The sequence below is a fragment of the Podarcis pityusensis genome, assembly GCF_964106645.2.
Source record: "Podarcis pityusensis genome assembly, chromosome: 10".
Classification (NCBI taxonomy): Eukaryota; Metazoa; Chordata; class Lepidosauria; order Squamata; family Lacertidae; genus Podarcis; species Podarcis pityusensis.
In genome coordinates, this window is record NC_138035.1 from 32,926,134 (window position 1) to 32,943,160 (window position 17,027).

At 44.9% G+C, this 17,027-nt stretch overlaps 3 protein-coding genes and 1 long non-coding RNA gene across 7 annotated transcripts; 2 read left to right on the top strand and 2 right to left on the bottom strand.

Moving 5' to 3' along the window:
• The first annotated feature begins 2,217 nt into the window (after window positions 1-2,217).
• Window positions 2,218-5,673, top strand: PHETA2 (PH domain containing endocytic trafficking adaptor 2). Of its 4 annotated transcripts, none has more exons than XM_080971209.1 (3): window positions 2,218-2,364; window positions 2,786-2,870; window positions 2,980-5,673. In XM_080971209.1, the coding sequence occupies exon 3, from the start codon at window positions 3,017-3,019 to the stop codon at window positions 3,812-3,814; it is 798 nt and encodes a 265-aa protein (XP_080827335.1). In that variant the 5' UTR covers window positions 2,218-2,364; window positions 2,786-2,870; window positions 2,980-3,016; the 3' UTR covers window positions 3,815-5,673. The 4 variants fall into 4 exon arrangements, with proteins under 4 accessions (XP_080827335.1, XP_080827334.1, XP_080827333.1 ...); XM_080971208.1 differs by having other exon boundaries at window positions 3,008-5,673; XM_080971207.1 differs by having other exon boundaries at window positions 2,220-2,369; window positions 2,783-2,870.
• A 707-nt stretch (window positions 5,674-6,380) lies between these two features.
• On the top strand, window positions 6,381-9,508 carry SMDT1 (single-pass membrane protein with aspartate rich tail 1). The gene is made up of 3 exons (XM_080971210.1): window positions 6,381-6,582; window positions 7,916-8,056; window positions 9,212-9,508. Exons 1-2 carry the CDS (start codon window positions 6,445-6,447, stop codon window positions 8,051-8,053), a joined length of 276 nt encoding a protein of 91 aa, XP_080827336.1. The 5' UTR covers window positions 6,381-6,444; the 3' UTR covers window positions 8,054-8,056; window positions 9,212-9,508.
• A 155-nt stretch (window positions 9,509-9,663) lies between these two features.
• On the bottom strand, window positions 9,664-11,806 carry LOC308457420. Its single transcript, XR_013976901.1, has 2 exons — window positions 11,098-11,806; window positions 9,664-10,737 (listed from the first exon to the last, which is right to left on the bottom strand). It is a non-coding gene; the product is annotated as an uncharacterized lncRNA (long non-coding RNA).
• A 608-nt stretch (window positions 11,807-12,414) lies between these two features.
• Window positions 12,415-15,424, bottom strand: NDUFA6 (NADH:ubiquinone oxidoreductase subunit A6). Its single transcript, XM_080971211.1, has 3 exons — window positions 15,252-15,424; window positions 13,377-13,492; window positions 12,415-12,621 (listed from the first exon to the last, which is right to left on the bottom strand). Exons 1-3 carry the CDS (start codon window positions 15,391-15,393, stop codon window positions 12,490-12,492), a joined length of 390 nt encoding a protein of 129 aa, XP_080827337.1. The 5' UTR covers window positions 15,394-15,424; the 3' UTR covers window positions 12,415-12,489.
• Between the last annotated feature and the right edge of the window lie 1,603 nt (window positions 15,425-17,027).

The window sequence follows — 17,027 nt, forward strand, 5'->3', positions numbered from 1 at the left end:
AATAAAAAATAAAAATCAAATCAAATCGGAGGTGTAACTATGTAACCATTTATTCAAATCAATGCATGCCAAAGCAGTTCACAACAATCAAAACTGCAATCATGCAACATTTCAATAAAACATTAAATCAACATCACCCAGAAGCGGAAGGTGCAATGTGTGCGCGTGCATTTTTAATAGTGTGTATGACAAAAAGGAAAGCTAATTTTCTAAGACTTCTATTGCTTTCTGCTAGCTTGGCCCATACTGAGACCCCAGATAACAACAGTAGGCTGATTCCACGCCTTGAAAAGACTAGGCAGGCGTGCTTGCTGGCGGGGGCTGATGGGAGTTGTAGTTTAAAATGCATGCAGCTCGGCCAAGGCGGTTGCCGCAGCCTGTCAAGGGTTGGAAGGCTGCAAGAGGCTGACGACCACTTCCTTAACTTCATGCTGACCGGAGGTCATTCTCCTATGCCCTGCTTGGCAACGTCCTCTCCCTTGTCCCTTTCTGCTTTCTTGGTTGCTTAAAACATATCAAGGACTCGCGAAACCTTGGCTTCGCTGCCGCCTGAAGTGTTTTGCCTTTGCAGTCCTCCGGAATTAAGATTGCCGGAAGAAATATCAACAACCTCAGATATTCAGATGACACAACCTTGATGGCAGAAAGTGAGGGGGAATTAAAGAACCTTTTAATGAGGGTGAAAGAGAGTGCAAAATGTGGTCTGAAGCTCAACATCAAAAAAACGAAGATCATGGCCACTGGTCCCATCACCTCCTGGCAAATAGAAGGGGAAGAAATGGAGGCAGTGAGAGATTTTACCTTCTTGGGCTCCATGATCACTGCAGATGGTGACAGCAGCCACGAAATTAAAAGACGCCTGCTTCTTGGAAGAAAAGCAATGACAAACCTAGACAGCATCTTAAAAAGCAGAGACATCACCTTGCCAACAAAGATCCGTATAGTTAAAGCCATGGTTTTCCCAGTAGTGATGTATGGAAGTGAGAGCTGGACCATAAAGAAGGCTGATCGTGAAGAATTGATGCTTTTGAATAATGTTGCTGGAGGAGACTCTTGAGAGTCCCATGGACTGCAAGAAGATCAAACATCTCCATTTTTAAGGAAATCAGCCCGGAGTGCTCACTGGAAGGACAGATCCTGAAGCTGAGGCTCCAATACTTTGGCCACCTCATGAGAAGAGAAGACTCCCTGGAAAAGACCCTGATGTTGGGAAAGATGGAGGGCACAAGGAGAAGGGACGACAGAGGACGAGATGGTTGGATAGTGTTCTCGAAGTTACCAGCATGAGTTTGACCAAACTGCGGGAGGCAGTGGAAGACAGAAGTGCCTGGCGTGCTCTGGTCCATGGGGTCACGAAGGGTCGGACACGACCAAATGACTAACAACAACAACTTCGGGAGTCGGGTGCTGTTTGTTTTTTGACTGAAGGGCTGCCTTCTAGTCCTGTGAAATTGCTGCATGCGGCAATGTGATGCCCTCTGGTGGCTATAAAGTAGCATGTATATGTTTTTAAAAACCCATTCTGCATGTTCTTTGTTTATGTTTCGCACAACTTTAGCACCGACTCGTTAGTGGCACCGCCAATATTATACTTCCAGCTTGACCCGACCTTGGTACGTATTGCTGTCAAGGAAGACCCTAGTATAATAAGCAAGCGTGGCTATGGATGTAAGAGCTCTTGGGAGATCCTTATAAATTAGCACGATCATCAAGAAAACTTGTTGTATGTCCTTGTCCTGAACTTTTTTTTGCCTTTTGCGACGAGCCCTGATCCGGCTCTTGCAAACGCTCGGGTGGAGGGCAGAGTGAGAAATATACCATTTCTCAGTAAAAATACGATTCTTTGGGACAAAGGATCTGGGGTGCCCGGGAGCAATGCAGATACGAGGAGAGATGTGGATGTTGACTATTGAACCCATTTCACAGAGTTAAAGGTAAGATAGGGTCATGAAAGGCTTTGAAAAATCCAAGGAAGAAGATTTAATCATAAAGGTCTGAGACGGCGAATCAAGTCTTCCATGTCTGATTCTTCTATACGTGGCTTCCAAGACCTCAAGAGAAAAAGCAGAGCAGTTAGGGAGGGGGGTAGGAATGGGGGAATAGAAAAAGTGGAACCTCCGCTCTGTAATGTGAGGCGGGTTGGAAAACGTGGATTGTTAAAGAGCCATCCCTGGGCTTGCTACTCCAGAAGCGATCTTGCGCTCCGGGTTTTGCATTACGAAATTGCTCTAAACCAATAATAGTCAGAGCTCCGCAGAGAAAGAGGGAGGACAAAACAAAACAGCCGCCTTAAAATCAACACGTTAATTAAAGCAGGGGTAACGGGGTACGCCGAATGGATGAAGAGGTTAGAGATCCCGCAAGGTAAGGTTAGAGAGAAAAATCTGTCTCCTGGCTTTCAGAGCAGGCCTGCTCTCCCCGAGTTCAAAACCATCTTCCGCAAGCTCCGTTTATAGGGAGACACCCCCCCACACACACACATACACACTCCACCCCACCCTGGGGACTAGGCAGGCAGCCTGAGTTCTGGTTTTAAAAAAATCTCCATCTCCTCCCGAGAGCTTTCTGACTCTGGAGACTCAGTTCAGTTGGCCATTAATCCAACTTGCTGTTACTCCAGTCAGCTTGATGGCTTTATGTATAAAAAGGGGGAAACATCCGAATGTGGTTTCCGTTCCAGCTTCCAGAAGAGGGTGCCGCTATTGATTAAAGAGGCGAAGATATGCTGTTTTAATGGCAGTAAAAGCTAAGTGGAGTTTGCAACTTTTGTCCCTCGTTTTAGCAGAGCTGGGTACCTAGTGGCCTAAGACGAGACTGCAGCACACATCTATCCATGGAAGAAGGCAGATCCATCAAAATCCAGGCTTTGGGTAAGACTCTCTCTGCTCTCTCAAACAGTATAGATGAGCTGGAATATTGACTAAAATTATATTCCGGGTATCGATGGGACTTTAAAATATCATTTTTTGATGCAATCAGGAAACCTGCCTGTCTCTATGCTCCTCAGGGGACCCTTATGGCAATGAAGCTGAACGAGCGCTGTGTGGCACATTATGCCACTTGCGACTCTCCGGCAGACCACATGGGCTTTCTGTGCAAGCGTGTGGAGCGCCGCCACCACCACCACCACACCAGTTCCTACCACCGCTGCTGGTTCATCCTCAAAGGCAACTTGCTTTTCTACTTTGAGGAACAGCAGAGCCGTGAACCCCTGGGTCTCATTGTGCTGGAGGGCTGCACGGTGGAGCTGTGCGAGGCCGCTGAGGAGTTTGCCTTTGCTATCCGCTTCGATGGCAGTGGTGGCAAGGCCTATGTGCTGGTTGCTGATTGCCAGGCTGCGATGGAGGTTTGGGTGAAGGCCCTTTCCAGGGCCAGCTTTGATTACATGAGGCTCGTGGTTAAAGAACTAGAGAAGCAGCTGGAGGAAGCGCGGAAGAGCTTAGTCACCTGTCACAAATCTCCAAAGAGACCTTCCTCTGGCTGGAAGCGACATCTTTCCAGTTCCACAGCAGTACCCCTTCAGGAGCACCCTGTCATCTCAGAAAATGGGTACTCCACATGGGCCAACGGTTGCACTGTTGCAGGAGCTGTTTTGGACCATGATGTGGGGTATCTGAAACCCCCACCTTTACCCCCTCGCCGAAGACCAGCTTGCAGCAGCGCAGGTGGAATGCCTGCTCCAGGCCTTGGTTCTGCTGTGCAGGAAAGCCCGGTGTCTCCAGAGACAGCCTGTTTCTCAAAGTTGCACGATTGGTACGGTCAGGAGATAGCAGAGGCAAGGATGGAATGGCTGCAAAGCCAGAATGTATTGTGAACGTATTGAGGAAAGTATTTTGGGATGTGGGGAAGAGGGAGGGAAGGAAAGAGAAAAATAGACGCAAAACAAGTTTTCACAGACCTCTTAGTGCACTTGTGGATTTGCTCTTGGCCAACAAAATTGCCAAAGAACCTATATTGCTTTCTGGAATAGTGAATTCCAAATATATGTATGTTCTAGGTTACTCTCAAAATATAGTATCCCCATGGGGATCTTGGAATGCCCAGAATATCTCTGAAAATTAACCATGCACCATCTGTATCTCAAGCAGTGTTAGCAAAAGGCTATGGCATACTTATTTCACTACTTCTTTCCCACTGTGCTGTAAAGCTCAAGTTGGCACTCTCATGTTTCAAGTGGCTTCTTAACACATGAGAGGAATCTGAATTTCTGTTGAGCCATACAATTCAGTTAATGACATTCAATCTATATATTCCAGTTGCTTTGAGCCTTGTGTTAGACTAATAATACTAACCATTTATATAGCACATTTCAAATATCCAATAATCTTCACATACATTACATAAAGGTTACTGACAACAATCTGAAAAGGTAGGCTACTATATTTATCACCATATGGAGGGCAAAGCAAATTGCCTAAGACCACCTCTTGCCGAGGTGAAATTTGATCCAGTAGTTTCACACTATTAGTCAAAGTGTTGCCCTAGAGTAGACGTTATAAAATGCTTCCCAGATCCATAACTAAGGAATCCTGCACTTTTAGGGCTTTCGCTACATTTTGAGTCCGTATTTGAAGATAACCTCTTCAAGAGGCAAAATGACCTAGATCTGAGTAAGTGAACCAACAAATTAGGGACAGTTGCTCCCACATACTAACATCATAATGTGTGACCATTTAATTACATGGAATGCCAGCAGTGGGCAGAGCAGATGTTAGCATTGTAGTGTAGTCTAGTTTCCACATGCACTTGCACATATCTTTCTATCCAACTAGAGAAGCAAGAAGCATTATTGGAGTTCAAGAACCTGCTCTAGCCAGGTAAAAACAATCAGGGTGCAAAGCAGAGCCAGGGAGGGGTGTGGTTTGGGGAATGTTCTAAGGCCCTATGGAGAAACCTGGAGAGCCACATTTGTCCCTTGGTCCTGTTGTTCTGACCCACACAATAGTCTCCTAAGGAAGCCGCTAATGTGTACATAGCCTGATTAGGGTGAAGAACAGTATAAACCTAGACTTCTCAGCCATCTCAACTGCAATCACTGAGTTGTGAGTTTTGTAGTCATAAGTCCATGAATTTCAATTTAAATGATGCCAATAGGCACTGGATTCATGTTCTATGGTGTCCAGTATACACTGCCTTTATATCATATTGCTGCATTCTGATTTTTGCGATCAGGTTTGTTCTTTAGCGTTCTTGCACATTAGTGACTTTAACTATAACTAATTGGCCAACCAAACCATTGTTTACCAAGTCATCCTGGGCTCAGACCAGTGCTGGTAATAACCAGTTGCAACGTTCAAATGGAATGACTATCCCTGCTGGGAGGGAAGAACCACCATGACTGTTTTTAATATGATAAAATCAAGTTACCATGGCAAATAATATGTCACTTCCAACAGTAAAAATGGTTAATGTTTTGAAGGAAGATAGTAATATATCCACTCCCAAGAAAAAAATTCTGATCTGCAATAATGTTAGCAGCAGCCAGAATATACCTGCTAAGGTCGTACAACAAATGGAAGCTAACAACTTCATGGTGCTCTACATACACCCTTGAATTACATTTTTTTGTATGTTTGCATGGATTATGTTTTACACATAAAACAAGAATATACACTACTGTTTCAAAGTTATTTGTAGTACAAATTTATTCTTGAATAAACTTTTTAATATATATATTGTAGTGTTTGGCTGCACGGTGATGAGACTGTGTCTTGAGTTCCCTCACTGGGAGTTCTAACATAATTAGTGTCCTGCAGGATCAGACCAAGTATTTACCTAGTCTACTTTCCAATGTACCAGAGATGCCAACCAGATATCCAGTCTGGCAAGCCCTCTGCTGTTCTGTAGCCACAGCCCCCTCCACTCTTGTAGGTAACAAACTTAATTTATTTACAGATTTATATACTCTCTAAAATGGTCACAGGGTTGTTTACAAAAATAAAGGTAATGTAAAAACATGATGCACAATAAACAAAACATTAGGACAATTCATACACACACACACACACATTTAACATCACAGAAATGTGATAAGCCCTTTAAAAGGAGTATAAAGAGTAAAGCGGCACTTCATTGACAGGGGACCTCTCTGAATATTGGCAAAGCAAATAAACAAAGTTACAGGTAACTGGATTAGAGTTGGCAAAAGTAGGAACTCCTCCTGTTTGGGGTCAAGCCCGATAAGCTAAAACATAAGATTCCTCTGTTGGGTTTTCTGAGCACTTTCGCCCTGAGGGACTTTTCAAATAGGAACCAAGAAACGACCCATCCGAGGCGATGAGAGCAATCTATATTTTTCGAATCTCTGTGGCATCACTCCTGCCACGCGCGCCCGGGAGGTGTTTTATTCCTTCATCCTCATATCGCGAGATTTGAGAAAGCACCTCCCATCCTTCCGACACTTCGGACGCGTCGCGTCGCTATAGCGGTAGCGCTACAGAGAAGATGGCTGGGCGCCTGTGGGCAGCGGCAGGGTGCTGGGCGAGGCCCGTCGGGAGCCAGAGGCGCCCCTCGGTGACCGCTGCCCCCTCGCGAAATGTCACCGTCACCCGGACTGGCGCCATCTTGCCCAAGCCCGTCAAAGTGAGTGCGCAAAGGGGAGCCTCAGGTCGCGGAGGGGAAACGAGCCGGGAGTGAAGCCAGCCAATCGCTAATCGGGATGGGCTGCCGGTCTTGGAGGACGTTATGTCAGCCAATGGCTTGAAAGGATTGTTGGCTTGGCAGATGGTTTGCCCAATGGATAAGGCGGCAGGGGCGGGCTTTAGAACAGAAGCACCACTAGGAAATGATCCCGTAAGGATCAGTAAGACAAGAGCCATAGGGGGATAGTGAGGGCTTCCTCCCCTCTCCTGCCTGTGGCTACGGGGGGGGGGGGCATTTATAAAAAGAAAAGGGTGTATTTGTGTGTTTTCTTTTCCTCCTTCACCTCGGTAAAAGCCGGAAGGGGGAGACCTTTTCCCGAAGATCCTGCCTTCCTGCCCCTTTCGTTTCTTGTAGCAGGTGACAGGAAATGTTAGTAATGCGGATGACTGATACCTGGCCGACTGCTTTCATGTCAAGTTGCATTTGACAAGTATGAAGTGGGATGGACCAGCCACTCTTTGTCAGGTGTCTGGAATGTGGCCTTTCAGAGCCCCTTCCCTGCCCCCTCCGCTCAGCTTCCAGGAGAAACGTTTTAAGGGAAGCCCCACATTTGGCTTTCAGAAGTTCCACAAGCACTTGTCTAGAAAATAGGGGCTGCAAGGAGGAGCAGATGAAAGAGAGTGGATCCAAAAACGGGAGGCAAAGGGAATTGCCAGAAACCCGAGAAAAAGGGGGAGGTGAGCTAACGTGACCCATAGAATAAAGGATTTTTATGTGTTCAAAATGAATTTCAGGTGCTAATGAAATAAGTTGGACTAATCACTGCTGCAGTACATTGAGTAATGCTGTTATACAGTACTGCACTTACATTTTCCATTATTTGAGTTTCATGCTTTGAATTGAGAGCGAAACTGTTTTGCTGGATCATTTACTACAGTAGGTTCCCCCGCCCATGAGGAAAACACTTTGGAGTATCTGATAATATGCAAACTTTTAGTTTTCCTGTTTATGTATTTAGGATATAAAATGTGTTGCTTGCTTAATACTAATATTCATTTTTGTTCCTTTTTTTTACTTAGTTTTTCCATATATTTAAAGACATTTTTACAAATATTTTTCTAGGTGGGTTTAAACGTGAATTAGTAGAACAGTAAGAATATGTGCTATTATTTATGGGTGTAAGCATTTGAAGGGTAATGGCATTTCTTTAAATCTTTCCATCAGCTCTAGACTTATGTACGTTGGCAGCTTTGTAGAGATTTGTTGATGACCAACTTTTTCTGCAGGGCTTGCATTGAAAGATATTAAACTGGTTCTCAATTAATCTCTGCAGATGCCCTTTGGTCTCCTTCGTGTGTTTGCCATTGTAATTCCCTTCCTCTATGTTGGGACACAAATCAGCAAAAACTTTGCAGCCTTGCTAGAGGAACATGATATTTTTGTACCAGAAGATGACGACGACGACGATTAATAGGTATGGCTATAGATAAAAGCAGAAACTTGATCTGAAGTTGCCCCCCTCATTTGATGTAGGATGAGTGAAACCAGAATAAAACACCTGGGAGACAATCCTTCATTGGCAAACCTGTTAGGTCAAAACAGATACCCAGAAACAATAAACTCCAGCTATACTTAAAATTCTCATAAAACTGGTACTAACATGTGGTGTATGAGTGTACAAGATACACAAGAAATGAATCTGGTTGCATCTCAACCTCTCATACACTGTCCTACAGGTGGGGAACGTCAGGCCTGAGTGCTGAATGTACATCTTTCCAGGGCAATCCCCTCACCAGCCCTGCTCCTCATCCTTGTGCTTTTGCCTGGCTGGAATTTGTCCTTGAACTGTTAGAATGTCTGTTTGGTGAATGAAAGATGGGAGGTATGGGTATGTGTAGAAACCTCTTGATTTTTGCCTGGCTGGAATGCAGTTAGCTGCATAAAGAGTTGCATCCATTGCCCCATCCAGCACTGGCATGCACCCCCAAAAGCTCTTGCAAGGGAATGTGGCCTTAAGACTGAAACAGTTTCCCTACCCTGCATGTCCCTACAATGTTTGCAGTGAAGGCCATTGAGAAGCTCATCTTTTTTTATTGGAGTAGTTGCAGCAGCCTTTGAAATCTCTTCTCACCCTTACCATAGCACGTATATACCCTAGATCACAATTCCTGTCCTAAAAGCACTGTTGCCTACCTTTCCTTTCCCAGTCTTTATTCCTAGTATTTTTCTTTCCCATTCTTTTATTCCTAGTTTTATTCCTATATAATAAACTAAGCATATGCAGAAAGTTCTGCTTATAATTTAGTTACTATTTTGTCTTACTTTTTGTGAATATAATTTTGAAAGAATTACAGCTGACTAGACAATAAATTCATTAGGCCATGACCAAAATGTTTACACTGATTTGGCAATATCACTGATCTATATTCTAAATACACTTGCCAATGTCACACTGAACTTGTTTTAATAAGCTGTGGGTTGTATAGAAAGCAGCAAACAGTATGTTTATAATATGCACATGATACTGGTGTTCTGTGCCATTCTCTAATTTCTGCAAAGCTAGTATCCTAGGGGTTGAACATGGGGCCAATTCTGCAGTGTGAAATAACATATTCTTGTTTCTTTACAGGGTTAAAATAGGAGAAAACAAGAGCGAAAGCCATAGACAACTATTCTGATGTCAATGTCTAGTCATGGCCCCTCTTTTCAGTTTTTAAAGAAGACATTTTGGGAGAGTTGGACCCCCATTCTACCAGTAAATGCTCTGTGCACGTGTAAATGAGGATTGGCTACATACATAGGCAGAATATATCCTTGGTTCAGCAATCATTGTATGTAACACCTAGTTTATGAGAGTGCTTTGAAACCCTGTTCTAATGAGTGTGAAGAAATGGTTTAGATTGCAAATAAAGAGTAACAGACCAAGGCTTGCATCTCTTCTTTAAATTGTCCTAGGCTGCATGCAGGGATCCAAGTGTGATTAAGTATTATTGCACCATACCTTTGCTGAAAAGCATTAATAATTTCAATTCCCTTTCCCCCTTTACATCTTTTTTTTTTTTTGAAACTGCAAATTCTGTGTTTAACAGAAAAAGTAATTTTATTTAACTCTGCTAGACTGACTTGCTCCAAAAAAAGAAGAAGCAGCACAAATATTTCTTTTTTGAATCTTGATATCTAATAGTGAGCAGAAGCCCTTTGATATTAGGCACTGTTTTATTTTGGTGTACAGTAAATGATTATGCCATAACTTTTTGAACTTGACATGTTACAGTATTGACTGATAAGTGGTATCTTGAGTTCCTGACACCTACCAAAGTTCAGAAATGCATGCAAGTCTAAGTTCTGATAAAATTAACTTAACATTTGGCAAAGAGGAATTGCTTCCTGTATCAATTTACCTAAACATTATTTTTATTTGTACCACATGTTTTTCCTATGCTCTGAAGGTCTATGGGATCAGAGTCTATGGATTCAAAAATGGATTGTCACTTTTCAGTACACATGCCTCATTCAGCCCTGGCTTATGCCATGTTTGCAAAAAAAAAAAAAAAAAAAGGATAACTGCTAGCCCTGCTATGAAATAATTCTACATATGATCCTACTTGCATAATCTTGTACAGAACAGGATTTTGTATTCTTGAACATTGTTCAGAGCAATTGGGGACGTTACTACCCTCTTACTTCAGATAAACAGGATTTTCTTGTGAGAGCTTTTGAAGAAGGAACAACCAGAGGCCACAGCAGTGTTGCTGCATGCAGTTCTACCACAGGAGGGCTCCCTTGCGTAGTGGGAAGGAGTACAGTATTAAATAACCATGAAAGTTGGGTTAAGGAACATTAAACTACTAGCATAATAGGTGTCATTTTTTACACTTGTATTTGGGATGGTTGGAATAGGGCTCAGCTTTCTTAGACGGAATGGGGGGGAAGAAGCCCCAAAATACCTCTCCTGGCAAGCAAAGGAAATTATTGGAAGCCTTAGGCTACAAACACATAAGTGTAATCAAGGCTAGCTGCTTTCTGGTTGCTGAATTAAAGAAATGTTGCTGCAAGGCAGGCAGAAGACTCAATAGGCTGAGAAATCATTCCTCAGGAAAGCGTCAGTGTGGTGATAGTATTTCAAGGGCAGTAACAGAAATTAGGCAAAACTATCTGCACAAAGAGGGACGGGGGTGGCGCTGTGAGTTAAACCACAGAGCCTAGGACTTGCTAATCAGAAGGTCGGCAGTTCGAATCCCCGCAACGGGGTGAGCTCCCATTGCTCTGTCCCTGCTCCTGCCAACCTAGCAGTTCGAAAGCACGTCAAAGTGCAAGTAGATAAATACCGCTCCAGCGGGAAGGTAAACGGCGTTTCCGTGTGCTGCTCTGGTTCATCAAAAGTGGCTTAGTCATGCTGGCCACATGACCCGGAAGCTGTACTCCGGCTCCCTTGGCCAATAAAGGGAGATGAGCACCGCAACCCCAGAGTCGGCCACGACTGGACCTAATTGTCAGGGGTCCCTTTACCTTTACCTGCACAAAGAAAACAGGCAGGATAAAAGTGAGCTATTTATTTGCTGCCAGATTATTCTCAAGATTGCTCAGGTTTGGCTTACGAGTCTTTCCAAGGGCAGGGGTACCCAGGCTGTAGAGTTAACAGTTGGATTGCTAAAACCACTCACCAGTTTAGTGCTGTTTTACTTAATGGTATTAAAGTAAATGTATTACACACTCATGGTAAGGCAAGACACCCAGTACCAATGGGTTCCAGGTTTTCTGGGAGAGGACTCCGGGAAGCAAGAAAAGCCCATTGTAATATATCAACTGCCTTTTGGATAGCCCAAGGGTTACCACATGTTTTAAGCGTTTGGGAAACTCCATTAACGTGTTCCAGGTTTCTCTTTATGGAAAAATACATGTTCAACTATTAATAATACATTCTTGAACCAAATCTTTATGATTTTATCGGCGCCAATGCATCCTGGATTAAAGTAAAAGGTAAAGGGACCTCTGGATGGTTAAGTCCAGTAAAGGCGACTATGGGCTGCGGCACTCATCTCGCTTCAGGCCAAGGGAGTCAGTGTTTGTCCTGACAGCTTTCCGGGTCATGTGGCCCTCATGACTAAACTGCTTCTGGCGCAACGGAACACCATGACGGAAGCCAGAGCGCACAGAAACGCTGTTTACTTTCTCGTCGCAGCAGTACCTATTTATCTACTTGCACTAGTGTGCTTTCAAACTGCTAGGTGTCCTATTGTGTGGATTCAAACCACTGAACTTCCAATCTGCAAGCCCAAGAGGCTCAGTGGCTTAGACCACAGCGCCACCTGCATCCCGTGCAAGTACATATACAGTGGTACCTCCACTTGCGTTCACCTCTGATTACATATCCTTTGGGATACGTACGCGGCAAACCCGGAAGTATTTTTCCAGCTTTCGCTGTACGCGTGTGTGCAGAAGCGGCACCTCCAGTTGCGAATTCCTCGGGATGCAACTGGAGCTCTGGAACGGATCCCGTTTGCAACCGGAGGTACTACTGTATTCTACTACTGAACACAATCTTTCCCACACAGACTTCTAACCTTTTTGTTCTTTGAGTACCGAATCATTTTAACTTTATTCAAATGGGACTAACTTTGAAGTACATGTGCATAGGACTCCAGCATGTTTTTTAGGTACTCCAGTACTGTTTTTTAGGTACCAGTTTCAACAAGGGTACTGCACACCCAGGCTATCATAAACAGATAATGCACGAAAGGAATCAAGGATGGCTGAAGCATCTGCACCAAGAATTCAGAACCAGTAAGGAACAGAGAGTACCAGCACGGCTACCTCCCAGCTGAAGAGCTCTTCAATATACAGGGCTTTATTTGGAACAGAAGCAGACGAACATACAGTATCACAACTCCACAAAGTTCATTTAGTTCATGGGTCATGGCCTGCATAGAACTTAGACAGGAAGTCCTTGGGTCGTGGCGATTCTGTCTCATGAAAATACCTCATTAAATGGGTCCGTTGTTTCCATACGTGAATAGTCTCTTGGAGTTCCATTTTCCCCTATATCAGACAGAAAAGGACGAAAGGTGTTTAAATTGGCCTGTTACTACAATAATTTATTATGCTAATACCGCACAACTATCAGGTTTCTATGAAATTGGGATTTTTAAGAACCAAATTAGTGGACATGACATGACAATGGAGGTTCGTTGTGAAACTGTTGCTTTACATGCTGTATGCTTGAAGAAACATATAGTGAGCCGTAGGCAAAGGTATTGTCCTTACCACATTGCTACTGACTCAAAATACTTTTAAAGATTGGGAGCAAGGCAGACACAGCAGATGGGGAGGTATTTCGAAAGGTTCTGCCACTTCAGATTTAGATTTGGACAATGATTCCTTTGGTATATAGTAAAACTATAGTCTCGTATGCTCCATGGTGGCGGCACTACTGTACAGTAAAGAAGGCATAACTGGTCAGCACTCTGGGGCAAGCCAGTTGTGCCAGGAAGGACATAAGCAGGCTCTCTCCTAAACTTGGATAAGACCACATGAATATGGATTGTTTCTGTGATGACACAGCGTTTGAAACCCCACATTTAGAGACACACCTATTTGCAAGACACGGTTTAGCTTACATAAAGAAAAAGTCATGTATCATTTATGATGGAAAGAGGCATTCTCTTAAGTCTATTATGGGCTTTCACCCCCTTCTCCATTTCTACAGGGGTCTGAAAACTACTTTTGCTTTTTATCTCTATATACCAGACATCCTATGCTTGCTTTGAATTTAAGGCAAATGTTATTTAATTTACCTTAATAACGAGCATATCAATAACTCGAGGGTCTGTGGCATGGGCATTCTTCATGAACAACTCTCGCACCTTATCCCGGCCCTGTTTCACGGAGATGTCCAGCTGGTATAGATGCACTAGATGATAAGCAAAAAATAATATGAGAAAATGAGTGTTAGGTCTTAACTTAAAAAGTTACTTTTTACACATTTACTGCCTCCAGTTGAACACAGTTCAACTAGTGGGCTGTTTTATTCCATTCCATGGAAAGCGAGCTCTAATTAAACGGAAGATCTAATAGGTGTTAACAACCCATTAAGTTACAGGAAAGACAAAAGCCCACAGCTGTCATGAGCAAGGTCCTTCAAGCTTTCGTGACATGTAACTGTTACTCCCATCTTGTAGTGTGAACCAACACTATTCTCCATAAGAACTGCCCCATACATGCCACCAGGGTTGGCACCAGTGGCATACAGTCCGTGGAACGGAGGAACTAGCCTAATCCCCAAAGTTCCTGGTAAAATATTCACACACCTCCCTCCATGCTCCCTCCTCCTTCCTTCTCTTCCTCCAGCCCTCCTTGAACCTTACTCGCTTAGCCTCTTTCTTCGTTTAGCTGCTCTACCCAAGCTGCTCAGAGGGTTGCACTCCTTGCACAGAGCTACACTCCTTGTAGTCCTTTGTCCTGGTTGGTGTCAGCACTTCCCTTCCTCCAGGTTGCCTATGCCAAACAGCGCCCAGCAGCAGCACAGCCCACAGCACGCAAAACATCCGATGTGATGCACGTGGGGCAGAGACCACTTCCCACCCTGAAGGTCAAAAACAGTGCCTTCTTTTTGTTGAGGCACCCAGCTGCTGTCTTCCCCAACCATGCAGAGGCCAGCCAGGGGACTCCAACCACCACCACTTAGGGGGTGAGGAGGAGAAAGGGCATGGAACAACCTTGATGTCACAAGCAGGTCTTTATAAAGGGGATCTTTTTAAGAAATACATTTTTACGGTACCTGATACAGTGTGGTAGCTGTTTAAAAAATAGTAATAATCAGGCAGCTTGAGTTTGAAGGGGGGAATTCAGCCTTTACATAGCTGCCACAGCTGCATCCTTAGCAGCGGCTCTTGAGTAAACCTCATGTTTGTCCTCTTACCCCTACCTTGTCCCCTGGAGTGGGTGCACATTGGCGCCCTAATTCATGGGTAGGCAAACTAAGGCCCGGAGGCTGGATCCAGCCCAATCGCCTTCTAAATCCAGCCCACGGATGGTCTGGGAATCAGCGTGTTTTTACATGAGTAGAATATGTGCTTTTATTTAAAACGCATCTCTGGGTTATTTGTGGGGCATAGGAATTCGTTCATTATTATTTTTTTCAAAATATAGCCCGCCCCCGCCCCCACAAGGTCTGAGGGACAGTGGACCGGCCCCCTGCTGAAAAAGTCTGCTGACCCCTGGCCTAATTGTTCCCCTACCACAAATGTCACCGCACGCCACTGGTGGGCAGATATCCTGAATGGATCAAAGGCCCACCATCTTAGTATCCTAACCGCCGCTAACGCTGAACCAACCCTTCTTTGGGTCCTCGCAGTCCCAGTGTAGATCAGAGTGCCAACTACATCCATGGCATGAACGGCGTGGGCTGGGATGGCGCGACCCGAAGAGAGGAGCGTGACACGAGTGGGAAGGGGGGAAACAGTCGAAGCAGGGAAGCGATCTGCCTTCCCGGCCCTTGGATTTAGTTCTGAGCAGGCCACTCTCTCGGCAGCGGCCTCAAAGGAAAGGGAGTCCGGGGAAGCGGGGGAATTTGGGGAGGGGGCGCAGCCCGCGACGACGCCCTCCCGCCCGTCCCCCTCAGGACGCGACCTTGAGGCGGAGGTCGCTCGCCTGCAGCCGCGCCTCCTCACCAGCGTTTGGTATTTCTCGGTACCAAGCCCTATACAGTTCTCGCACGCGCCGTTTGGCCTCCGCCAAGTCCCGGCTGAAGATCGGCTTGACAGCCGCCCTCGCGGCCGCCGCCGCTACCTTCCCGGCTCCGGGCGCCGCCATCTTGTTCGGCCTGATACGCCCCGCCTACTTATCCCCGCACGGATGTTTTCCGTACAGAGTTCGAGGGCGCTCGAGTGCCATTGGCTGAGAGCTGTGCTGTTTCTTAAAGGCTCGCCAGCCATTGGGCGGTGGGAGGTTCGACTGGCGAAGCCTTCCGGGTTTCGTCCTTGAGGATGGGGGTCGCGCGCTCTTTCTTCTTGGTTTCATTATCACCAATTGAATGAAATGATTAAATAAAAGATAAAAGAAAAAAGGTTTTTCAGAAGATGGTTCGAAATTCAAAAGAGCTCCATTATGAAATAATGAGATATTAGTCTCAAAGATGTGTAAAAATTTTATAGAGTTGGCGACAAAAGATGAGATGATAAAAGCAACTATAACTCATTGGGCAATTGATATTGGCCACAATACATATAGAAATGAGAGTTTGGTACAGATTATGTATAACGCTGTGGGTTAAACCACAGAGCCTAGGACTTGCTGATCAGAAGGTCGGCGGTTCGAATCCCCGTGACGCGGTGAGCTCCTGTTGCTCGGTCCTTGCTCCTGCCAACCTAGCAGTTTGAAAGCACGTCAAAGTGCAAGTAGATTAATAGGTACCGCTCCGGCGGGAAGGTAAACGGCGTTTCCGTGTGCTGCTCTGGTTTGCCAGAAGCGGCTTAGTCATGCTGGCCACATGACCTGGAAGCTGTACGCCGGCTCCCTCGGCCAATAAAGCGAGATGAGCGCCGCAACCCCAGAGTCTGTCACGACTGGACCTAATGGTCAGGGGTCCCTTTACCTTTACTATGTATAACTGAAGGAAGGTGAGGACAGGTGACCCCACCTAGGCCCGAAGTCACCCCCCCCAAAGCAGGCTCAAAGCTTCTCAAACCTTTTCAAAATCATTTTCTCAGCAGCTAAAAGGCATTAGCTAAGCATCAGAAACATTTTGCTCTGCTGTAACAAAGGTCGCTTCTCAGGCTAGTTGACCTTGCCAAACAGTACATTCAACTTGCAACTTTTCTTTTCGGGAACTGTGCCAATAGAGCAAGAGAAGAAACATATCTTGAACATTCTGAAACCCCTTGGCTTCTCACCCCCCCCTTTCCTGGGAAGAGTCCCAAGACAGGAGCTTTCTGTACATGCTCAGGAAACACATCATGGGGCAGGACTCCTGGAGAAGGAGGAGAAAGGGGAGGGAACTGGAAGGGGAATATATGCTCTGTGCAAATGACTGTGAACTTGTGCATGCTTTTTGTGAGTTATCACACTTGCTCCTTCTACCAGTTCATGGATGGTAGAAATAAAGCTTTTTCTCTGAAACTATTTCTTGAGTGTCTGTTGACTCCCATCTCCCTTTCCCGGGCGCAATATTTTTTCCCACCCGAGGGCAAAGCCTAATGAACTTCTCTGCCTGCTACACACTAAAGGAAAATCTATAGATGATGTATAGATGGTATTTGACCCCAAGCAAGCTCTTAAATATGTTTTTTAAAAAGATCCAAATTATGCTGAAAATGCCAAACGATAGAGGGCACCTTCTTTCACACGTGGTGGTTGTGTAAGCAGGCCAGAAAGTACTGGGAAATGATTTACGCAGAACTAAAAAATATTTTAAGGATGACATCCCCCCCCAAAAAAACAGAGGCCTT